The 25769-nt window shown below is 36.6% G+C and overlaps 1 protein-coding gene across 1 annotated transcript in view; it reads left to right on the forward strand.

The window, feature by feature from the left end:
• The window catches only part of XRN2 (5'-3' exoribonuclease 2), a 77645-nt gene that overhangs the window by 16975 nt on the left and 34901 nt on the right, over nucleotides 1–25769 (forward strand). Inside the window, exons 5-20 of the mRNA XM_042931758.1 lie at nucleotides 1343–1401; nucleotides 1478–1567; nucleotides 2672–2744; nucleotides 2873–2923; nucleotides 3383–3540; nucleotides 4560–4634; nucleotides 4721–4854; nucleotides 4954–5011; nucleotides 5095–5202; nucleotides 9556–9600; nucleotides 11222–11353; nucleotides 14661–14779; nucleotides 16865–17000; nucleotides 19047–19154; nucleotides 19248–19337; nucleotides 20118–20190. Of these exons, the coding sequence (XP_042787692.1) occupies nucleotides 1343–1401; nucleotides 1478–1567; nucleotides 2672–2744; nucleotides 2873–2923; nucleotides 3383–3540; nucleotides 4560–4634; nucleotides 4721–4854; nucleotides 4954–5011; nucleotides 5095–5202; nucleotides 9556–9600; nucleotides 11222–11353; nucleotides 14661–14779; nucleotides 16865–17000; nucleotides 19047–19154; nucleotides 19248–19337; nucleotides 20118–20190 (1509 nt within the window). The remainder of the gene's footprint in view (nucleotides 1–1342; nucleotides 1402–1477; nucleotides 1568–2671; nucleotides 2745–2872; nucleotides 2924–3382; nucleotides 3541–4559; nucleotides 4635–4720; nucleotides 4855–4953; nucleotides 5012–5094; nucleotides 5203–9555; nucleotides 9601–11221; nucleotides 11354–14660; nucleotides 14780–16864; nucleotides 17001–19046; nucleotides 19155–19247; nucleotides 19338–20117; nucleotides 20191–25769) is intronic.

Below are 25769 nucleotides of genomic sequence, written 5' to 3' on the forward strand. Positions count from 1 at the left end.
ACAAACTTTTCTTTTCCAAACTCTGTAGTAAAAGGGAAACTTGGGAATAAAAAGGAAGGAATTCTGGTAGGGAAAGGAGATGGTCAATCCCTTTCAAGGTGAGCACAGCTCTTCAGCTAACTTTTATGTATCTGTAAAGGAGAGATACATTAAGAGTGCTTCTTACTTGTTTTTTCTGTGTGGGCTGGTAGAAAGCTACAGTTTTGCATACATTTTCCTCAAATCAGTCTTGGTAGCTTGCTTATTGCTTCTTTTTGGAACTCAGAGGTCTGTGAGAGGAGGCCCAGGATGATGTGATCCATATTTACAGGCTTTCACACTTCAGTATAGGTGGATGCAACAGGCATTGAGGCAGTGAAGTACCCAGGGTTCCCTTGATTTGGGGGAGGTTTGGGGGATGATTTTTGTAGTTCCTCTAGAGCCTTGGAATTCCTAGTGGGTACATAAGGGAGAGAAGTGGGTACTAATGGGTAGAAGTTGCCAGAGTCTTGGAGGGGAAGGAAGGTCAGGGAGTCCTGATACTTAGTGGGACCGGTTCTCTACTGAGACACTTACCTGTGAACTGGGTGTGGCTTTAGCAGGATGATTTGTTTGGTGTTTTGTTAGGTAAGGCAATCTGCTAGACCAAGAAAGCTATGATTCATTGGGTGAGGATAGTGTACTTTGCCAGTGAAAAAGGATACGCTAGTATGGTCAGCTCAGGCCTGCAATTATGATACATTTTCTGTTTGAATTTGCTAGACGTGTGCAGCTGCATAGTAACTATAGCTGCATCTTGTGATTACTATGCTAAAACGTGTTTGTATTTATGAAAGATAGTCTTTGATTTTAAAGATGTCTTGTTTCTTGAAGATGTTTTGAAATATATTTGTCTTGAAAAAAGTAATACGACAAATAGGACTTTTATATCCCAAGTGATAATTTTATGTCTTATCATATAAAGCTGTAATAAACTCAGCACTTTAATTTTGTTTTTCTAAGGTGCCTTTATCTCAGGAATTATCGTCAAAATGAGAACTCCTAACCTGTGTGTGTTTGTGGTGTGTTTGTGTGTGTGTTCTGCTGTTGAGGGCATCATGAAGAATACCATAATTTTCATATTTCTATATTATAGTATCTTTTTGTATACCGTATATTGTTTGATGGTCATGTTAAATGTTGTATTAAATTTGAAGGGATGAATCTTACTTTCTTCCCAAAATGGGGGACATTTATTCCTCGGGTGACAGCACTTCCCTTTCTTTTGTATTTGAACTGGTTGTTTTTCTTGTTCTGGTTTAATACTGGGTAATTTACCTCACTTTTTATGGGGAGAACAAAACATTGCCTCTTTCTTCTCTAGGTGGCTTTCTTCCTCCAGAAGAAATAAAAGAAAGATTTGACAGCAACTGTATTACACCAGTAAGTAGTCTCATACTTTGCCAGCTATTGCTAACTCTTAAATGGTAGGTTAATTTATTTCCTTCTATCATTTTAGGGAACTGAGTTCATGGACAATCTTGCTAAATGCCTTCGCTATTACATAGCTGATCGTTTAAATAATGACCCTGGGTGGAAAAACTTGACAGTAAGTTTCACATTTTAGTACTTGAGAAAGATAAGAGTGATCATTTTAGGCTGTACTTTGATTTGACTGATACTGTCTTTTTTTTTCCCCCCTGTAAAATGCTGTTGACTGTTGGAGGAAAGAGAAGCTTCCAGGGTTATTAGAGATGGGGTGCCCTGCATGGTCCAGTTTTAGACTGCTGAATTTTCTCTCAATGCCAATTTTGTCCTCTTACCATCACTATGAAGCTGTAAAATGGGACCTGTGATTGATAGATAGATAGATAGATAGATAGATAGATAGATAGATAGATGTGTGTGTGTGTATATATATATATACAGGAAAGCAATTTTTAAGTTAAAATTTCTGTTGTTATAAATTGAAATGCAGCAAGATTAAAGTTATGGGACTGCCTTTAAAGAATAGCTGTGTTCTCCTAAGTGTTTAAGTAAAATTTAAATGAAGAACTTTTATGTAATTTTAAGTACAAAGATGGTTTCACTATAAACTAGATATAGTAAATTACATTTAATGGGTATCTTTTATTGATTACTCCCAGGGCTTATATAGTTTGTGGCTATATCCTTGGGTAGCAGTGAGAATACTAGAAATTTATAAGCTGATCAATTCTTCCTTAGCTAAATTTGACCAAAACATTTCATTTTTGTAGTCCATGTAATAAGTTTACCAATGAAACAGTTTTGGTGTTTTTTTTTTTTTTTTTTTTTTTAATGTTTATTTATTTTTGAGACAGAGAGAGACAGAGCATGAATGGGGGAGGGTCAGAGAGAGGGAGACACAGAATCTGAAACAGGCTCCAGGCTCTGAGCTGTCAGCACAGAGCCCGACGTGGGGCTCGAACTCACGGACCGCGAGATCATGACCTGAGCCGAAGTCGGCCGCTTAACCGACTGAGCCACCCAGGCGCCCCCAGTTTTGGTGTTTAACACACACACACACACACACACACACACACACACACACACACACACATTATGAAAATTTCCCAGTTAATGACACTATCTTAGTAGAATTATCCCAATTTATTTTAAGGTATTCAATTTTGATTTTTTTGTGCTAGAAAATTGGGGATGAACTGAAAGTGTTAAAAACTGTTTTTTATAGGTTATTTTATCTGATGCTAGTGCTCCTGGTGAAGGAGAACACAAAATCATGGATTATATTAGACGACAAAGAGGTAAAACTTCCTTATAAATATTATGTTACATGTTCTATTAAAAAGATAAACCACTGTATAGAAAATATATTCCTGTGCTATAAAACACATTTATAAAAATATAATACATCTTTCTCCCCCCTCTTTAGCCCAGCCTAACCATGACCCAAACACTCATCATTGCTTATGTGGAGCAGATGGTAAGTTTATTCTTTGGGTTTGATTCTCTTGGATTAAAGCAAAACAAGCTGATGGGTTTGTGTGTAGTAATGGATTATTCCTGATTGCCTGGAAATTCTAAAATGTCTTGCTTATTTTATGTTTGAGAAGGAACTGGTATTGTTTAATCTGTGATTAATGTTTATTTATATATTTTTCAATCTTTTGATACTGCTGCACATACTGTTCAAATGGAAGGTTTCCCCAAGTGTTGACTCTTGAATGGTAGTCCACATTCTGTGCCCATGTGTCTGGAGGACAACTTGTTAGCTGAGAACAACTAAGAAGTTTTGGCTTTTTGGCTTTGCCACTTCTATTTATGTGTTTGGGCTTTTCTTTGTGTTGGTGTCTTCTGTCATGGTGGTGTCCTCTATCGTTGTTTGTGGTAGGGTCTTCTCAAAGTGCTCACTGTTCAGTGTTTTGTCATTGTTGATTGATAGCTGATCTCATTATGCTCGGCCTTGCTACACACGAACCCAACTTTACCATCATTAGAGAAGAATTCAAACCAAACAAACCCAAACCATGTGGTCTTTGTAATCAGTTTGGACATGAGGTCAAGGACTGTGAAGGTTTGCCAAGAGAAAAGAAGGGAAAGGTAAGAACTTTGAGATGTTAGTTCTGTCATTTAAAATTTTTCTGTTTTATTTTTTTGTTGTAATAAAGTCTATGTAACATAAAATATACTATTTTAACCATTTTTAAGTTTACAGTTCAATGGCATTAAGTATATTCAGGTTGCTTCATTTTTAAAATGGATAAAAAAAAGACTTTAAAGAGCACCGACTAGTTGATTCAGTTTTTACCTACTTGCTCTGTTACCCCTCACAGAAATGTGTCTTTTGGAACTCTTTAAAGGAAACACGGTTTGAAAAGCATGCATGCATTCATTCTTTCTACTCTCTCCGTTTTTTCTAACATAGCTTATTATATCTACACGAGTCTTAGGTCTCCTATTAATAACACTTCTTGCACATGATTTGTTTGTAGAAGTATTTGTTTCAAATGGTTATTTTTCTTAAAAAGAAGTATAAATCAGATATATTAATCTTGATACTTTTAAGTTACCTCTAGTTCCTACATATTTTGGGTTCACTTGTCACTTGATTATATTCAGTCCCCTTTGAATGGATTTTTATCTGATTTAAGAATATGGTGCCTCTTTAAAAGACATGCTGAGTGAAAAAAGAAGGTAAAAAATATACTATATATTCACAGAGGAGGGTCTAGAGGCATATACCTTGAAATGTTAATATTGGCTGGCTCTAGGTCGGGGTTGATAAGCTACAGCCCTCCAGATTTGACAAATGATCTAAGAATGGTATTTACATTTTTAAAGAGTTGTAAAAAGAAAAACATGAAAGAATATGCAACAGAGACCATGTGTGTGTCCTGTAGGCTAAAATGTTTACTATCTGGTCTTTTGCAAAAGCGTTTGCTGATCCCTGGTCTAGGTGTGATTGGGATTATGGATAATTTTTTAAGATGGTTTGGTGAGTTCCATTTTTTTTAATACTTGTAAAATTTCTCTTTAGAGAAAGTCACAATATTTATTGAGTTGGGAAAAATGAGAAGGTTTAGAGTATACTTGTTTAATCTTGATTCACTTTCCTGCAGCATGATGAACTTGCAGATAGTCTTCCTTGTGCAGAAGGAGAATTTATCTTCCTTCGTCTTAATGTTCTTCGTGAGGTATGTAGCAATAAACACTGGGATCGGTGCTCTGAAGCAGGGTGGCTTTTGATAGCTATAATGGCAGCATTTCTTTCTCGTTGTAGTATTTGGAAAGAGAGCTCACCATGGCCAGCCTACCATTCACATTTGATGTCGAGAGGAGCATTGATGACTGGGTCTTCATGTGCTTCTTTGTGGGAAATGACTTCCTTCCTCACCTGCCATCATTAGAAATTAGGTATGTGTGTTTGTGTAAGTTTTCACACTAGTGTTTTAGCCGTCTTGCCTTTACAGTGCACACTGGTCCTAATGCGTAATGTTTGTTTCCTGGTGGCAGGGAAGGTGCAATTGACCGTTTGGTTAACATATACAAAAATGTGGTACACAAAACTGGGGTAAGTTCACTCTTGAATAATTTCAAAACAGAAGTATTTGCTTTTATAAGAAGATCATTTTACATGTATTTTATCACTTACAGGGTTACCTTACAGAAAGTGGTTATGTCAATCTGCAAAGAGTACAGATGATCATGTTAGCAGTTGGTGAAGTTGAGGATAGCATTTTTAAAAAGAGAAAAGATGATGAGGTAAAGTGTTTCTATTGCAGTAGCTAAATTGCTCCTGTCTCTAATAGGCTATGATGATCCTGTGATTGTACTTTTAACCTCTTTGAGTGCGTTCTTATATTATTATAGTGTATCAAACACCAACATAATCATGAGTGGTCAGTGCTTTATTTTATAAAGGTTGTGATGCTTGCTGTGTGGAACTATGTATTGTACACTGTGTGAGTTGCATTATAATTTTTTCTTTCTTCATGATCTTAAGATATAAATCTAAACACCTGTCTGATCAGTAGGCTATGAAATGAGGATGCCAACATTAGAAGAATGCTGGGATTGAACTTGTGGCTGCCATGTTTTATAGAAAATATTTATGCCCTGGAAGACAGGTTAAGACCAAGGAACTTTGTACTCTGGTAGTAGAGTGTAGGGAATCAGGGTTGGACTGCATCAGCCAAGGCAGAAGCACTTGGAAGCACTTGGAAATTGATTACATGTGATAGGGTAAATGCTTAGGTGAGAAGTCTGGGTTTCTGGCTCAGGCAGTTGGGAGATTCCTGGTGCCATTCACTGAGATAGCAAGCACTTGGGGTAGAGCAGGTTAGGGTGGGGACAAGGTGGAAATTGAATTGATTTTGGAGATACTAAGTTTGAGAGGCCATAGGACACTGGAGAGGAAAAAGTCCATGAAGCAATTAGATGGATTTGTGTAAAGCTCAGGGCAGAAGTCTTTTGAAAGGAGATTGGAGAACTATTAATTAGCAGGTGGGGGGTACTTCAAGCTATGGGTGTGAACTTGAAGTCCCTGGGAGCCTGTGTGGAGTGAAAGTGCCTCCAGCAGAAACCTTGAGAAACATGGACATTTAAGGAGGGAGAGGGACCAGTTCTAGAGAGAGGGGAGGAAATCCCTAAAGAGAAGAGAAGCCATTTGTGTTGTCTGAGGTGTCCAAGAAAAATGGACAGGCCCCTCACTAAGGAATCTACTCCTGAAATCATTTTTGCACTATATGCTAACTAATTTGGATGTAAATTTTAAAAAGTTGAAAATAGAACAAGTTAATTAAAAAAAAAAAAGGACAGGCCCCTAGTCTGTGGCCAGGGGTTTGGAGGCCCTCGGAGTCAGTGAGGAGGAAGGGCAGCAGCCTGAAGGCAGAGGGGCTTGGAGGATGGTTGTGGGGGAGTGTTAAGGGGGGCAAGGCAAACAGTGGGTAAAATAAGCAGATAATAGCTTCTTAGAGAATGAAGGAAGTCCTTTCAGATCTTAAGCAAATTCATAGGCCTATTTTGAGCAAATAGCAATATAGTAATATTGCTACGTTGCTTTGTGACCTCCTGTCAGATTCAAACATGTCATTATATCTGACAATATTTTCTTCAACTTTCTTTACTGTAGCTGGTGATCTCTTTCTTAGAACTTTGGGTACCATTTTATGTAGCAAAGTGAGTGGACTGTAAGCATTCCTTCCAAAGCCTTTGGTACTTGGTAATCCACTGTGGTGGCAAGAAATTTTCACATGTAAGGTTCAAATAACAGAACTAACTTTGGGATATCAAATGTCTACCAGAATAGCCATTTTTAATTAAATCATCAACAATTACAGTGGCTCCACTTGACCCACTTCCATTTACGCTTAAGAAAAAAACCGTATGTACTGTGTACTACTTGATATAAAAACTTTTATTAAAACCGCGCTCGTACATGGCTTTAGCAGACTTTGTACTAATAAATATTGGTGATATTTGGCATTAGAGCAGGATTATGGGATTTGATAGATACCAAAATACTTAATATGGTTTCCAACTGGACTAGCAGAGAGGGTATTTTACAGCTTTGGATCTTTTTTGGTGTTCCTTGACATCATACAGTGTTCATCAGCAAGGTTGGTCTTTGGGGAAATTTATGAACCCTCAGAAATTCAATGTAAAAGTATCCGGGTATATGTTTTTTCCTGGAAAGTGTGTCTGTGGCTTTTGACTGATTTCCAGAAGAGTTCATAGCACAAAATAGATGGTAGAAAAGTGATGCTTCAATATTTGTTACTAAAATTGAGCAGTTGAAGGTGATGCTTTTTATTTTATAAGCTTTTATGTTTGTTTTGTTAAGCACAAATGCTCATTTATTCAGCAAATACTCAGCAAATATTTATTAAGTATTTATCATGTGCCAGATAGTATTCTGAGTGTCATTGATATAACAAAAAAATACAAAAAGCTGACAAAAGTTCCTGATCTTATGGAGCTTACATTCTTCCAGAAGTGGACAATAAGCACAAAAACTAAGTAAAGTATGTAATATGTTAGTGATGAGTGCCATGAAGAAAATTAAAGCAGGTGAGAAAATACCTGGGAAGGTGGATATGAGGTCATTGCAGTTCTAGAAAAGGTGATTAGAGAAGGCCTCACTGAGAGATGAATTTGAATAAAGACCTTAACAATGTGAAGAAGTAAACTATACAGGTGTTTGTAAGAAGAGCATTTCAAGCCGGGGGGGAATAGGCTGTGCAGAAGCTGTAGGGAGTGTACCTAGGATGTTGACAGAACAGTAAGGACCCAGTATGTCAAGAGCAGAGGAAACAAGAGGGAAGTGACAGGAGAAGAGATCAGAACAATGATTCAGGGCCCATTCTGGGAAGATCCTGTAGGTCATTATGAGGACTTAGCTTTCATTCTACATCAGTGGAGGGCTTTGAGTATAGAAGTAACAAGATCTGGCACATGTTGTGAAAGGATTGATCACTCTAGCTGCTGTATTGAGACTATATGGAAGTAGTGAGCCTAGGTAGGAGGCTCTTTTGCAGCAATCCAAGGGAGCCAGCATGGTGGCAGTGGAGATGATAAGAGGTAGTTGAAATTTGAATATGTTTTTTGGTAGAGCCACTGGATTGGCTGATGTTAGGTTGAGAGAAGCAAAGGTATCAAGAATGACTCCAAGGCATTTTTGTCTGAGCAGTTAAAAAATGGTCTGAGTAACTGATAAAGAAGACTAGGAGGTGGTGGAGAGGTCCTGGTTGGAGACTCATCACCATTTAGATGGTGTTTAAAGCCATGAGACCAGATGACTATTCTCATGAGAGTAGAAAAGTCCAAGTATTAGGCACAGAGGAACACTAACATTAGAGGTTGGGGAGTCAAGGAGCAAAGGCGTGCAGCAAGAGTGAAAGAGGAGAACCAGGTGAGTGTAGTGGCTGGGAACCCAAGTGAAGAGCATGATTCAAGATGGAGAGTCATGGTCAGATGTGGACTGAAAACTGACTAGTGAATTTTACAGTCTGTAGCTCACTGGTGCCCTAGACAAGAGACATTTCATTAAAGATGGAGAGGAAATCTTGTTTAAAGAAATTGGTGCATTTCATATCTTCGGAGGTTTTAAGGTAGTCATTCACCATATATCCAACATTCAGCTTCTCTTTTGACAGAAAGTACAAATTAAAGATCTTATTAAGGATGTTATTTTGCAGTTGGCATTACTGATCTGGAAGGGCAGAGAAGTGCAGCTAGTAAGGTGGCGGTCAGTACAGTAATTCTAGCCCCTGTTTTGGGCTGTCATAGAACCTCAATTGACATTCCAGTGCCTTGATTCTCACAGAATCTTGGGCATGGGGGGAATGCTGGGGCCAGGGAGGCCTTTGAATGGCCAAACAGTTAGTGGGAAACAAGATCAACCCCAAATCCTGTTTAATTGAAACCGTGACTACATTTTGAAAATGAGCAGAGGGGAAGAATCCATGCAGAGTGGACCCTTTCTTGTGGATTAAATTGGCTCAGAATGAGCAGGGCAGACATCTGAATTTCCTTCCTTTCTTTCATTAGATTGACTTCTTAGAACCTGGTGTGTGGGGCAGGGAGGTGATGTTTGTATAGAGCCCCACTTCTCTCTTTACCCACTCTGTGCCATGCATGCTACAGAATTAGGAACTGTCAAGCCCTTTTTAGGTAACACAAGCTCATTATTAAATTGTCAGTTTGTTTTTAAATGGACATCTTGGTTATTAACTGTATTCAGCTAAAACTTAGAATTATTTGTTTTCTTACTTACTTGCATCTTCTCCATATTGACAGCCTATTTGCTCCAGGGTGAGACCAAGAGTCTTTGTCATGACTTGCATTCTTTCCTGAAATGATGTCAAAAGCTTAAGTGAAAAAAATTAAGAGGAACAAATTATATCTAAACTCCATTTAGAATGATCTGTGTCCGTCAAAGGTTCTGATAAACAGCACTTTGAACATATGGTCCATTGCCTAGTTTAATTATATATGTCTAGGTTTCTGGGGTCTTCCTTTAAAACTTAAATTGTTTCCCAAATCATTCCTGGTAATGTTTAACTCTGACATTTTTGTGTAATTATTTGACAGAATATGTGGATTTTATACTTTTAGGACAGTTTTAGAAGACGACAGAAAGAAAAAAGAAAGAGAATGAAGGTGAGTTTTAATTAATTTCGTAAGATGGGCAATAGCATAAGTTTACAGTTTGGGAGAAAGATGTTCATTGCAGTTGCTTTATTTCTTCTCTAATAGGAGTTGGTTAGGGATGTAATGTCTACCCAGCTGCTGTCTTGCCTAGAGAAAGAATGCTAGTGTTTTTTCTAAGCTCTGGAGTCTGAAAGGATGCACTTGATGGGCATGGGGCACTTAGCTATTTGAATTTTTTTGTCATTATCAGGTATTGTTTGTGTAATAAAAGCAGTCAACCCTTTATATCCTCTTAAAAGTTACTGCATTCTGTCTACATCTGTCAGGTTAATCTTCCTGAAACTGTTGTTTCTCTGCTTGGAAATGACCAGTGATTTTTGTAGTCCCCTCAGAACCCACTTCTGTCTCAGTCTGGCATGCAGAACGTACTCTGATCCGGTCTGATTGTAGCCGCCCGGCTTTTCCCTCCTGTCTTAATGTATCACGTCCCTCCTGACTCAGAGCATTGCCTGCACTTGCAAGCTCTGAGTGGATTTCTGACTTCACGACTCCCTCACATCTTAGCTTTTCCACCAGGGCCTCTCTTAAGGCCTCCACCCTCATCCAGGATTAGCAGTCCTTTCTCTGAACTCTGCTGCTTTTGCTTGTGATATTTGTTTTCTTACTTCTTGCATAATGCTCTGTAGTTACTTCTTTAGTTCTTCTTTTTCTTGCTTCTTTACTAGATTTTAAACTCATGGAGTTTAAGGACTGCCTTTTATTATTATTACTATTATTATTATATTTTTTAAGTTTATTTTTATTTATTTTGAGAGAGAGATAGAGAGCAAGTCGGGGAGAAGCAGAGAGAGAAGGACACAATCCCACAGTCTGTGCTGACAGCGTAGAGCCTGATGCGGGGCTTGAACCCACGAACCGTGAGATCATAACCTGAGCTGAGATCAAGAATCAGATGCTTAACCGACCGAGCCACCCAGGCACCCCATTTATTTTTATATTTTATTAGAAGTAAGCAAGTTGGGGACTCTGGAAGGGAGAAAAGTAGAGTTCCTTATTGTTAGAGGTATGTTCAAAACCACTAGATTCAGAGGGGCATATTTGATTTCTACCTTATGTATTGCTATTTTCTTTCAGTCAGTACTTGTGTAACAAGTGTGTTGTATCAGTCAGCCACAACTGTCACTAATTACAGCTCTAATTGGAAGTGAAGAGTTAAATTCTAGCAAGGTGAAGGGTAAATAAAAATGGTTTTTCCTAAGTATAGATTAAACTCTTGATTAGTTTTTTTAACCTTAATAGTTATATTATTTTCCTGTGCCTGAAATTGTTTCTTGAATGTGTTTTGAAATTGTCAGGAATTGTAGAATAGCTTAATGAGACATCAGTAGATTCTGTGTATCAGAACAATGTATTATGTACTTTTAAAACAGTTATTAAATGTTACAGAATATTGTTTACAGGGTGAGTTACCATCAGATCAAATTGTGCTAACAGTTTGTAAATGCTAACAGAAATCCAGTTCCTCCTTTAAGTGCTTACAGTGAGACTCCTGTTCCATTGCCTTCTTTTCTTCCTGTTATCTGTGTTGTGATGTAATTTTAATTTCTACATTTGTTTCCACTTATGTTAGAGAGATCAACCAGCTTTCTCTCCTGGTGGAATATTAACCCCACATGCCTTGGGTTCAAGAAATTCACCAGGTTCTCAAGTAGCCAGTAATCCAAGACAAGCAGCCTATGAAATGAGGATGCAGAATAACTCTGTAAGTGACTTACTTTCATGTGGCATTGAAAAGTGGTGACCATCAGAGGTCTCTTGCAGTTGTGTGTGAATTTTGTCACTCAGCCTGGAGTTGTTTTGTAGTTTTCTCAATTTCTTTTGCCTTGAGATATTTTTAACTTTGCTGAATCCATGATTATCAATATGTAAATATCTAAATAACATGAAAGAAAAGAAAATGCATGCAAATATAGATAGCTAAGAGGCTGTAGGGTTTCTGTAATGCAACCAAAGGTACTGGGTGCTAGAAGCTTGAAGGGGACGAGAGAAAAATGGGTTTTCCCCTTTCTTTCCAGGGATCAGTTATAGACATTTTACAGAATAATCCCAGTCTGTCAAATATAAGCACTTCTCACTGCCCAAACCCTTACCCTCCAACTCAGGCATGGAATAGATTTGAATATATATTTTAAGGTAGCTCTCGCTATCCAAATTCTGGTTGCTCTGTACTTAGAAACTCAGGAACTGAATGGATTTGCCACCTGCAGTCCTTCCTTGTTTAAACTTGGTGATCCAAACTGAAGAAGCAGATCATCTCAGCCAGCAAGGCTGTACTCTGTCCAGTAGCTTCCTGTTGTTCAGTGGCAACACTGAGCACAGAGCACATGACAGGGCAGCAGCAGGGGTGAGGGAACAGACCACGAATTGAAGGACAGCAAATAATCAAAACGATTGCTTATTTCAGGTTGGTAGGCATAAGAAAGAAAATGTGTACTATAGAGAGAGGAAATATGTTTTGTAAGGCTTGAGATCTAATTAAATTTTTGTTATATATTCAAGGAAATTGTATAAGTTTTGATATTTAAGTTTCATTATTCTGTTATCCTATTGATGCTCAAATCCTTTATTACAGGGCAGTCCTGTTTGTGGAATCTTTGCCATACTAGGAGACTGATTTATATTCTCGCCAGTTTCCATTTTGAAGTTTTAGAACCTTAGATTTCGAATTTGGGAACTGAGATTTTGCATCTCCTGAGAGAAGCAGCCTGGGTTTCTGTTCTGTTTTTTGTTCTGTTTGATTTTTGTGTTCTTGTCTTATTCCTTTCACCATTAACAGTGGGATATGGAGGGTCAGTGAAGGATTGTGATGAGACACTTGAATAGAACAGAAAAGGCTGATGTCCATCATTTAATAGTGACTGCCTTCTCCACAGAGTGGAACTAAGTGACTTGTATTGTCAGACACCATGTTGATGATACAGTGCTTTTTTTCTTAATCTCAGGGAGTACGGCAGAGTTAAACTTGGCCAGCTGTGATTGCTTTGAGAAGGATTCCAGTATCATACTAAAGCTCCACAGGACTAGACCCACCATTGATTAATAATGTCTGCCATGGGAGTAGGAGTAGGGAGATTGGTGATTAGGTTGCTTATTTGATCCTATCTTAATTCCCCTTGACACAGTTATTTCTGTTGGAGTCTTGGCGTAGAGGGTTTTTCATCTAGGATGTTATAAATTTAAGGAAATCACAAGGCTGAATTACCAGTTCATTTAAAGGGTGCCTTTTGAGTTACAGAGTTTGTGCTTTTTTTTTTTTTTTTTTTTTTTTAAAGCTGTTGGACATGTCCAGTATTGAGTAGTGTCTACTTGATGGTCAACGTTGTTAATGTTTTACTAGCTGGCTTCTGTTTCCTCATAAATCTGTGTTTTTAAGTTTTGCATTCTGAAAAGTATGGTTTGACTATATCTGCAGCCATTTGATAAGATTTGATTGCAAAAAAGAGTTTTTTAAAAAGGAATTTGAATAAATTGGTATAAATCTGGTATGTTCAGGAAAGACTATTTTTGTTGGTAGAGAGCAAAAAAAGAGCAGTAGAGATTTGGTATTAAAGAACAAGCTACTTGTTTTTGTTTTCCGTTGCAGTTGTATTTGTTACCTAAAGATAGTTTTCTGTTTGTTTTTTTTTTTATCTTGTTTGTCAGTTTGGGAAAGTTTGCTTTTTATCCAACTTCTTTGTACTTAGATGATTGCTATGAATATCATCTCATAATTTAATCCAAATGGATTTAGTGTTGGGTTTGAAAAATAAAAGTGATGACTTCTTGAAAGGTGACCCACCTTACGCCATGTAGGCAGCCTGTGTTGTTGATCTTTCATACGTATCGTTCATATCATTTTCCTTTAATCCTCGCAATAACCTCCAAAGAGAACATTATCCCATTTCAGGTTGAGGCTAACAGAGGTAAATTGTCTAAGGCTGTATAACCTGTAAAGGTTGGACTTGGTATTTCAAACTCAGATCTGTCTGACTGAAAATACCCATCTCAGTTTCAAGTACAACCACACCTTCCTGAATTTATTTTTATAGTTTTGTGTGTTTTTTTAATGTATTGGCCATATAGTATCATGAAAAAAATGGAAATTATACATTTTTAAAAGAAAGTTATAAGCTCTGCTTTGTTGTAACTTTTTTTGACCTATGGTGTAAACTACATTCATAAAGTAATTTAAAAATAATTGAGTTTACTCACAACATCTAATATACTCTGTATAACAGAAGAAAAACCTTATCATTAAAACCTTTTCTGCCACTTGTGTTTTTGGTCATAACATTAAAAACTAAAGTTGCAGAAAATTTTAATTTTTTAATGAAATACTGAAATACTTTATAGAGTGTTCACTGTGTTTCCTGAGTTAGTTACAAAGGGAAGATAATACTGAATTTAAAGTGGTATCCAAGTCTTTGAAATACTAAATCTCCATTTTTCTAAGTTACTGATAGATTTTTACTTGTACATTGAATTTTAAAACATTATCAATAATTTTATCACTTACCTGGCAGAGTGTCTTTAAACTGTTGATTTCCTGATGGTTGCGTGAGGTTGAGCACTTACCATTTAACTTCGTTGTCTCCAGCATTGATTATATTGTATATTATTAATTTATGTATTTATATTTTCCCCCTCCCAACTTTGCTATTTGTTTGGTATAAAGTGGTTGTGAATTCATAATGTGAGGAACCACCAAAGAAAAAATAATCAAGCCCTGTAATTTTTAAAAATTTATAAGATTAAATTCTTTTTTCTTCTGAAATAATTTTTATTCTAATAATGTTCAGATTCTTTTGAGTTTAAGCATAGGAAGCTTGGAACTATATTATTCTTTTTTGAAGAAGTGGCGTAGGCCAAGATAATAAGTCTTTGTATTTTCTAAATATGTTTACCATATCTATTTAATAGCTTTAAAAAATGTATTATCATGAAACATGATTGTAACAGCAGTTGGATGTAACTTCTTGTGTGAAATGAATAATTAAATCCTTTCTCTGTAATGTTATAATTGTTTGCAGAGTCCTTCAGTGTCTCCTAATACAAGTTTCACTTCTGATGGCTCCCCATCTCCGATAGGAGGAATTAAGCGAAAAGCAGAAGACAGTGACAGTGAACCTGAGCCAGAGGATAATGTCAGGTGAAACCATTTTTTGGTAACACTTTGTTATCAAATTGCTGAAATAGATGCTGTCTAATTAATGCTATTTAGCTTAGAGCAGCATTGCCTTCAGATGCTTGCCTGTGATCTTTTTATCCACCAGTAATTAATGTGGAGGGTTAGAATAGTCAGTAAATTCCAGTGAGATGTGTAAGCTATAGCTGTTAAACCTAAGTATCTAGATTAGTATGCGTGCAGGTTTTTGTCCTCCAAGCCACTTTTCCCTCTGAGACCAGGCACTGGATCGGCTAGACATGAGGTGTTTAGCTCTGATTATGTGATCTGAATGTTACTGTTTTGAGATTAAATCTTCAGGCTGCTTAACACAGAAAGTTCAGTTACACTTGGATACTTAATATAGTTTGCTTTAATCTCAGTTGGAAAGGTTCTTCCTCAAATGAAATATGCAAAAGAGATAAACATGTATATTTTTTAAAACCACAGACTTCGATCTGTACAATTAGATTTCATGACAGGGAAGTTTCCCTTTAGCTGTATACTTGAAATTTGTAATGAGAAATTTTGATTCTTTATCCAGAGATTTGAGATCATTATGTAAGATTAACAGCCTCTCATGTAATTAAATCCGTATTTCAACCCTGTGTTCCAAGTGCAAAAGGCAAACAATCTGAATGATTGTAACTAATTAAGAATTTAGCAAAATGATGTATTTCAAAGTTAAACAATAGTGGTCCACAACTCATGCTTCTTTTATAGGACGTGGATGGTATGTTTGCATTTATGATGAGAAACTTCTCAAGTGTCATATATGGTTCTGTATTTTCCTAACGTCCTTTGATGTCAGATTCTGAGATCTTTGGTGACTTGTGATTGAACATTTACCTGATCCTCTGTTTCTGCAACTCTGGATTTTCCTCTTAGAGTATGTTTTCTGTTTTATTGTGTAGCCATCTTGATCAATACCAGCTTAATAGTTAACTTGATTTATTAGTACTTTACTGTGTAATCCCGGTACTGAGAATAGTCAAGGTAGAACTGCTTCTATTAAGAAATGCTTGGGACCCTTAACATGTATTTCATTAATATTTTCTGTAAAACAATTACAGTCCGCATCATAGAGGGTATTTCTCCTAAGTGATGTCCTGTGAATCCTTGGGGCAGGTGGGAGGGAATTAAAATTGATGTGGTGTATTCTGGAACATGACTGCAATTTGTAAGATGTGGCACATGGTAGAAAATAGCCCTTAATGAGAATCATCTTGATGTTCTTGATCTGTCTTGATTTGTTTTTTTAGTGTTCTTTGGCTTCTTTGTGTTCTTCGATAAAATGTTTAAATCTTTCAGAGAATGAAAAATGAGTATTTAAAAAAATATATATATACTTTTGAGTGAAAACGTATAGTTCACATGTATTGTCAGTGGCAAATGAGAATTTAGTGAATTAGAAGTGAACCTGCTTCTAAGTTTTACCAGAACATGCATATGTGTGTTTATGTGTCCTTCCCTTAAGCCAACAGCTCTTAGCTGAAAGAAGAATAAGGCCCATGGATGGGGAAAGTAGATATAAACATAATTTTCTGCCTGGTTCCTAGATTATCTTATAAACCATTTTTACCTTTTAAAAAATTACACATGCAACTCTTTTTTTTTTTTTTTAAGTAATTTGACTGACTTCCTTTATTTAGTTTAAATGTATTTTACAAACGGAGGACCTTGAAATATCTTCAGTATTTGAATCTTAAAATGTAGTTTTAGAATTGGTCCACAATCAAAAAACATGTAAAACAGTATTAACATTTGAGCAAACAAATACTCAGTATCTACTTTAATAAATAGTTATTCTTTTTCCAAAATGTTGTTTTCTAATGGTCTTACTAGAATCATCATTTGGGTTTTTGATGTTTATCGCTTAAGTTGATAATAAGTCCTGTGTAAGTGGGCTTTTAGAAGTGATTAAATAATTAAATGAAGCTGTGTTAGCATTACTGCTTAACTCATTAACATTTCACCTGGATATTAAATATAAAATGGTTTGGGTGATAAATCGGTGAACAATTACTGAAAGTATTAATTCGACATGAATCGGCTTTGCCTGGATTTTAGGCTATGGGAAGCTGGTTGGAAACAGCGGTACTACAAGAACAAATTTGATGTTGATGCAGCTGATGAGAAATTCCGTCGTAAAGTTGTACAGTCTTACGTTGAGGGGCTCTGCTGGGTTCTTCGATATTATTACCAGGTACAGAGAATATTTTCCTCTAAACCTACCTAATCATTTAAGGAAGGTAGTAATTTCTATAATCATGTGTATTATTGAGCTGTGTTATGAAATTAAATCCAGACTCATTTTTTTAAAAGCTTCTTGTTCAGAAATTCATTACCTTAAATAATATTTGTTTGTAAACCCTTTGAAGCTTCTCAAGTGTTAATATATAAACAAAGATAATTTTTGTTGTGCTTATTAAAGATTTCGGCGTCAAGTAGTATGGTTGAGTGTACTTTGTCTTTAATGTGATTAAACTATAATGGTTTTTTAATTGGAAATTAAAAATAACTAAGTAATTAATAGACAGTCACTAAATGACTGAACAAAGGACAAAGCCTAGAAAATACTAGTAAGAACTTGGAAGACATTTGAATGATACCATTTCCTCCGTGTAATGTAGTGATGTTACATGAAATGCATGATAATTGGAGTAATCTGTATCTGACTTTAAGCTTTTGATAATTGAGATGTCAGATTGTGAGAGATTAGGTAGACATAGAGGGGATTGTGACACTAGTAGTTAATACCTGGTTTTGTTCTTGGAGAGCAAAACAAGTTAGGTTTGGTGTGATCTGAGAAAAGAGGGAGTTTGTCATTAAGTGGAAAGTGTAATTTGGATGCATTAAATTAGGTTGTAAAATACTGCAAATTCATGTTTTACTTTTGTCCTCAAGATTTTAATTCCCTAGGCATAGAATCAAAACATATTAGGAGGACTTTTCTATCAGTAAAACTTATTTTCTTTTTGATAGGTTTACTTAAATATTTTTTTTTTAATTTTTTTTTAACGTTTTTTTTTTAATTTATTTTTGAGACACAGAGAGACAGAGCATAAATGGGGGAGGGGCAGGGAGAGAGGGAGACACAGAATCGGAAGCAGGCTCCAGGCTCTGAGCCATCAGCCCAGAGCCTGACGCGGGGCTCGAACTCACAGACTGTGAGATCGTGACCTGAGCCGAAGTCGGACGCTTAACTGACTGAGCCACCCAGGAGCCCCTTAAATATTTTTATAGTAAAGAGAAAGTTGTCACAATGAAAATGTAATAGGGAATTGTAAAATGAAACTTTTGTTGGCAGTTTTACTCAGTCACTGTTTCAGTGATGTCCCTTACCATCTATATGCTATAGGTAAGTGCCAGCTACCACCGCTCTTCATTCTGTTTGGTGATGGCAGCTGTAGAATTGAAAAGAAATACCACCAAGCACATTTTAAGGATAAAAATCTTCACCAAATTTGTTTGTAAATATAAAGTTTGGTGTTAACTACTAATTATTAAAAATGCTTTGCAGTAGTTTGTGGGGGTTTTTTTGTGGGTTTTTTTGTTTTTGTTTTTTTCCTGGTGGGGGTGCCTGGGTGCCTCAGTCAGTTAAGTGTCTGACTCTTGATCTTGGCTCAGGTCATGATCTCATGGTTCGTGAGATTGAGTCCCTCATCAGGCCCTGTGCTGATAGTGCGGAGCCTGCTTGGGATTCTCTCTTCTCTCCCTGCCCCTCCGCAGCTCATGTGCATGCACGCGTGTTCTCTCTCAAATAAACTTTAAAAAGAAAAAAAGATTTTTATTTTTAGAGAAAGCACAAGTGGGGAAGGGGCCAGAGGGAGGGAGGAGGGGAAAGAAAGAGTGTGTGTGGGGGGGTAGATCTTAAGTAGGCTCCACACTCAGCATGGAGCCCCATGTGGAGCTCAATTCCAGGACCCTGGGATCATGACCTGAGTCAGAATCAAGTGTCAGATGCTCAACCAACTGAACCACCCACGTACCCCATGCAGTAGTTTTTAAATCAAGGAGCCATTGATATAAAGTAAAAGTTCAGTTAATCAAAACAACTTTTAGGACTTATGGGAAAAAATTAATATATGGAATGTGCACTGGAAATCGTGTTTTACAAATAGAATATTATAGGTTAATAATACTCTAAGTTTTGTTTGCTTTACTGTGTCCATACTGAACATAGATTTTTGGGTTTGGGTTTTTTTGTTGTTTTTTGTTTTTTTGTTTTGTTTTTTGGTGATGATTCTAGGGCTGTGCTTCCTGGAAATGGTATTATCCATTCCATTATGCACCATTTGCTTCAGACTTTGAAGGAATTGCAGACATGCCATCTGATTTTGAGAAGGGCACTAAACCGGTAAGCCTAGTTATTTAGAGTCATAAAATTCATAGAATTTTGGCTTAGATAAAAATTGTGTATTTTATCTTAAACTTTTTTTCTTTCTTGCAGTTTAAACCACTGGAACAACTTATGGGAGTTTTTCCAGCTGCAAGTGGTAACTTTCTACCTCCATCATGGCGGAAGCTCATGAGTGATCCCGTAAGTGTCTTAGTACTGAGTTCTCTATACTTTTCACCTTTTTATTTTCTACTTTCCTTGGTCATCAGAACCCTTACCCAGCAAATAAAATTAATTTGTGTTGGGGAGAAATTCTTTTTTTTTTTTAACGTGTATTTTTATTTTTGAGAGCAAGCACACGTGAGTGGGGGAGGGACAGAGAGAGAGGGGAGCAAAGGATCTGAAGCGGGTTCCATGCTGACTGCAGAGAGCCCAATGTGGGGCTCGAACTCGCAAACTGCGAGATCATGACCTGAGCTGCAGTCGGACACTTAAATGACTGAGCCACCCAGAGGCCCCTGGGAGAAATTCTTGTAACAGTTACTTTGTTCTCAGCCTACCTGTAAGTTATTATTTTTATTTATTTCCACCATGTGTAGTGGCTTCCAGAGTTCAGACTGGGCTACCTCAGATCATCTCTGCGCTTGTTTTATCTGCCAGATAGAGAGCAGGGGAGACCCTGGCATGAAATAGGAATTATTAGAGTCTGTAAACTCTTCATTGACTGTCTTGGGTTCACAGTTGTCAGTTCTAAAATTTTTCTATAGTAATGCCTTCCCACCCCCCATTTTTTAAATAAAATTGTTAATTTTGTTTTACTACTGGGGTTAATGACTTGATATCTTAATAACGAGTTTTTGAAGGAATAAAACCTCATTTTCTCATCGGGCCTGATAACATGAATGAAAGAAATGTCAAATTCTTTATAACTCATGCATGTGTGACTTTTGTTTTGAATCTTTATTTTTCTCCCTGATACAGGATTCTAGTATAATTGACTTCTACCCTGAAGATTTTGCTATTGATTTGAATGGGAAGAAATATGCATGGCAAGGTAAAATTTAGATGTTATTCCTTTTTGTTAAAATAATTTTCTCTTTTTGGTAAACTGTAAGAAAACATGATTTATGGGATGAAAGAATTTCTGTGAAAGAGAAATATTTTGGGACACCTGGGTGGCTTAGTCAGTTAAGCGTCCAACTTTGGCTCAGGTCATGAACTCACTCATGGGTTCGAGCACCGTATCAGGCTCTGCACTGACAGTTTGAAGCCTGCTTGGGATTCTCTCTGTCTTCCTCTCTGCCCCTCCCCTATTCACGCTTTCTCTCTCTCTCTCAAAATAATAAAGTTTTTTTAAAAAGATAAATATTTTAGGGCGCCTGGGTGGCTCAGTTGGTTGAGTGTCTGACTTCAGCTCAGGTCATGATCTCACGGTTCATGAGTTCAAGCCCCATGTCATCCTCTGTGCTGACAGCTCAGAGTCTGGAGCCTGCTTCGGGTTCTGTGTCTCTGTCTCTCTCTACCCATTCCCTGCTCATGCTCTGTCTCTCTCTGCCTCTCAAAAATAAAGAAACATAACAAAAAATAATTTTAAAAAGTAAATATTTTAAGAATTACATGTGAAAATTTCATTTTTTTCCATCCAACCTGGGATTATCAGTGATTAGTAGTAATTAGTAACATTCTGATAAACAGTAAATTAGACTGAAAGAGATTAGTCATTCTGTCTTTTGTCTCTTTTGTGATTAAGGGGACTTGGGACTTGCTCATTGGCACCTTGTAAGATTGCTGAGAAATAAAGAAACATGGTTGTGTCCATGTGGAGATTCACTTATACCCCATGGAAATTTGAAGATGAAAAATGTATAAGAAATTTAGTTTTAAATACTTGACAGTAATCGTTTCCTGTTTGTTTAGTTAGCTGTTATTTTCTCATTCCTTCTGTTACAGTTTTTATAAGAATGTCAATTTTAAATTAGTACTACTAAATTTAAGGTGCTGTTTACCACTCAGCAAATGTCTGATGATGACTGAATGTAAAACACAATAAAGAATTCTGTCACACAGTAAGTCAACTATTATTTCATGCCAAAGCCCTTTTCAGCAATCATTGTAATCTTTTCTTCCCCCATATATTTTTCTAAGATAATCAATTTGGTAAGGTTATGTGTTTACTTTTTCCTTGGTTATTTCCTCTGGTGCAGATGACCAATAACATGACTCAGAATTGTGAGACAAAGGGGTATCATTTGAAAATCATTTTATGAGATTTTTAGGGTTGACTTTTGGTTTACGTAGTGAAAGACATTTCATTATTTCTTTAATGGAATGATAATGGGAAATGCAACCCATTGATTGAGGTTAGCAAGTATGCTCTGTGGTCATATTTTGTTATATGTAAATGGATTGGAGTCTTAGATTGTTTTTGAAGGTGCTTTGTGGAGAATGCTTTGATTACAGGGAGTGGAGGCATAGGAGAATAAAAGGCAGTGAAGTAAAAATATAAGTATATAAGTATACTTATGTAAATGTCAAGTAAGTAAGTATATAAGTGTGCAGATGTCTTGCTTTCTGTATATACCATTGTAGTATAAATCATCCGGAGGAAAAGTGAGGCAATGCACAATGGCTACAATTTCTTCACATCCTTGCTAACATTTTGTTATTTTCTTTTCTTTATTCGGTAAATGGCTTTTACGTATTTAGGTATTTTTTATTGAAGATAATTGACATACAATACCCTCTTTCAGGTGTACATCATTTGTACATCAGGTGTACAATACAAAGTTACTACAGTACTATTGAGTGTACTCCTATGCAGTATAACATACCCATGACTGACATAACTAGAAGCATATACCTCTCAATCCACTTCATCTAGTTTGCCTGCCCCCTCACCTGCTTCCCCCTCTGGTAACCAACAGTTTGTTTCCTATATCTATGAGTCTGTTGCTGTTTTGTTTTGTTTGCTCATTTGTTTGGGTTCTTTTTTTTTTTTTTTTTTCTTTTTAGATTACACATATAAGTGAAATCATACAGTATTTGTCTTTCTCTGTTGGGACTTGTTTCATTTAGCATTATACCTTGTAGGTAACATTGATGTTTTTGGAAATGGTAAGCTTTCATTCGTTTTTGTGACTAATATTTCATTGTATACATCTTCTTTACCCATTCGTCTGTCTAAGGACACTTGGGTTGCTTCCGTATCTTGGCTATTGTAAATAATGCTGCAGTAAACAAAGGGGTGCATATATCTCTTCAGATTGGTGTTTTTGTTTTCTTTGGATCAATAGCCAGAAGTGGGAATTGCTGGACCATACATTCATTCTACTTTTAATTTTTGAGAAACCTTCATACTGTTTCCCATAGTGGCTGCACCAGTGTCCATTTCCACCGACAGTGTATGAGGGTTCCCTTTTCTCCACATTCTCACAAACACTTGTTATTTTTTTGTCTTTTTGGTAATAGGCATTCTTAACGATGTGAAGTGATATCTCATTGTGGTTTTGATTTGAATTTCCCTGATGATTAGTGATACTGAACACCTTTTTATGTGTCTGTTCACCATCTGCATGTCTTTGAAAAAATATGTGTTCACATCTTCTGCTCATTTTTTAATTGAGTTGGTTTTTTTGGTATCAAGTTGTACAAGTTCTTTATATATTTTAGATATCAACCCCTTACTGGATGTATGATTTGCAAATACCTTCTCCCATTTAGTAGGTTGCCTTTTCATTTTGTAGGTGGTATCCTTCGCTGAAACACAAGCTTTTTAGTTTGATGTGGTCCCCCTTGTTTATTTTGGCTTTTGTTGCTCTTGCCTGAGGGCACTCGCCAAAAAAAAAAAAAATTATTACTAAGACTGAAGGAGCTTATGGTTCCTTCTAGGATTTTTTTTTTTTTTTTTTTAATTTTAACTTGCATCCAAGTTAGTTAGCATATAGTACAATAATGATCTCAGGAGTAGAATCCAGTGATTCATCCCCTACATATAGCATCCAGTGTTTATTCCAACAAGCATCCTCCTTAAGGCCCCTTGCCCATTTTAGCCCATCCCCCCTCCCACAACCCTTCCAGCAACCCTCAGTTTGTTCTCTGTATTTAAGAGTCTCTTATGTTTTGTCTCCCTCCCTGTTTTTATATTATTTTTGCTTCCCTTCCCTTATGTTCATCTGTTTTGTATCTTAAAGTCCTCATATGAGTGAAGTCATATGATATTTGTCTTTCTCTAATTTTGCTTAGCATAATACCCTCTAGTTCCATCCATGTAGTTGCAAATGGCAAGATTTAATTCTTTTTGATTGCCAAGTGATACTCCATTGTATATATATATCACATCTTCTTTATCTATCCATCTATCGATGGATATTTGGGTTCTTTCCATACTTTGGCTATTGTTGATAGTGCTGCTGTAAACATTGGGGTGCGTGTGCCCCTTCAAAACAGCATACCTGTATCCCTTGGGTAAGTACCTACTAGTGCAATTGCTGGGTCGTAGGGTAGTTCTATTTTTAATTTTTTGAGGAACCTTCATACTGTTTTCCAGAGTGGCTGCACCAGCTTGCATTCCCACCAGCAGTGCAAAAGAGATCCTCTTTCTCTGCATCCTTGCCAACATCTGTTGTTGCCTTAGTTGTTAATGTTAGCCATTCTGACAGGTGTGAGGTGGTATCTCCTTGTGGTTTTAGTTTGTTTCCCTGATGATGAGTGATGTTGAGCATTTTTTCATGTGTCGGTTGGCATTTTTTCATCTGATGTCTTCTTTGGAGAAGCGTCTGTTCATGTCTTTTGCCCATTTCTTTACTGGATTATTTGTTTTTTGGGTGTTGAGTTTGAGAAGTTCTTTATAGATTTTGATACTAACCCTTTATCTGATATGTCGTTTGCAAATATCTTCTCCCATTGAGTCGGTTGTGTTTTAGTTTTACAGCTTGAAGTGCAGAATTGTGATGGACTTTGTTTTCTTTTTCAGTATTTCTTTGGCTATTTGGGGTCTTTTCTGGTTCCATACAAATTTTAGGATTACTTGTTCTAGCTCTGTGAAGAATGCTGGTGTTACTTTGATAGGGATTGCATTGAACATGTAGATTGCTTTGGGTAGTATCGACATTTTAACAATATTTGTTCCTCCAATTGATGAGCATGGAATATTTTTCCTTTATTGTGTGTCTTCTTCAATTTCTTTCATAAGCTTTCTCTAGTTTTCAGTGTATAGATTTTTCACCTCTTTGGTTAGGTTTATTTTTATGGTTTTTGGTGCAATTGTAAATGGGATTGATTCCTTGATTTCTCTTTCTGCTGCTTAATTATTGGTATATAGAAATGCAACCGATTTCTCTGTATTGATTTTATATCCTGCAATATTGCTGAATTCATAAATCAGTTCTGGCAATTTTTTGGTGGAATCTTTTGGATCTTCCACATAGAGTATCATGTCGTCTGTGAAGAGTGAACGTTTGACTCCCTCCTTGCCGATTTGGATGCCTTTTATTTCTTTGTGTTGTCTGATTGCTGAGGCTAAGACTTCCAATACTATGTTGAATAACAGTGGTGAGAGTGGACATCCCTGTCATATTCCTGAACTTAGGGTGAAAGCTCTCAAGTTTTTCTTCATTAAGGATGATAATAACGGTGGGTCTTTTGTATATGGCTTTTATGATTATGAGGTATGATCCTTCTATGCCTACTTTCTTGAGGGTTTTTATCAAGAAAGGATGCTGTATTTTGTCAGATGCTTTCTCTGCATCTATTGAGAAGATCACGTGGTTCTTGTTCTTTCTTTTATTGATGTATGATGTATCACATTGATTGAATCAGCCCTATATCCCAGGTATAAATCCCACTTGGTTGTGATGAATAATTCTTTTAATGTATTGTTGGATCCAGTTGGCTAGTATCTTGTTGAGAATTTTTGCATCCATGTTCGTTAGGGAAATTGCTCTGTAGTTCTCCTTTTTAGTGGGGTCTTTGTCTGGTTTTAGAACCGTCTTTTAGGAGTGTTATGCTTTAAGGTCTTACATTCAAGTCTGCAATTCATTTGAGTTTATTTGTGTGTATGGTGCAAGAAAATGGTCACTCTTTTGCATGTAGCTTTACAGTTTTCCCCACACCATCTGTTGAAGAGACTCTTCTTTTCCATTGTATATTCTTGCCTCCTGTGTCATAAATTAATTGACCGTATACGTGTGGGGGTTTTCTGGGCTCTCTGTTTTATTCTGTTGGTCTATATGTCTCTTTTCATGTCAGTACCATACTGTTTTGATTACTGTAGCTTTGTAGTATAGTTTGAAATCAGGGCGTGTGATATCTCTGGCTTTGTTCTTTCTCAGGATTGCTTTGGCTGTTTGGGTTTTTTGTGGTTCTATGCAAATTGTAGGATTCCTTGTTAACTAGTTTGTGAAAAATGCTAGTGATATTTTGATAAGGGATTACATTAAATCTGTAGATTGGTTAGGATAGTGTGGGCATTTTAACAGTATTCTTCCAATCCATAAGCATGGATTATCTTTTCCATTTATTTGTGTCTATTTCTGTTTTTTTGGTAATAGCCATCCTAATGGTTATGAAGTGGGATCTTACTATATTTTTGATTTGCACTTCCCTAATGATTAGTCATATTGAGGATCTTTTCTT

The sequence above is a fragment of the Panthera leo genome, chromosome A3 (genome assembly GCF_018350215.1).
Source record: "Panthera leo isolate Ple1 chromosome A3, P.leo_Ple1_pat1.1, whole genome shotgun sequence".
NCBI lineage: Eukaryota > Metazoa > Chordata > Mammalia > Carnivora > Felidae > Panthera > Panthera leo.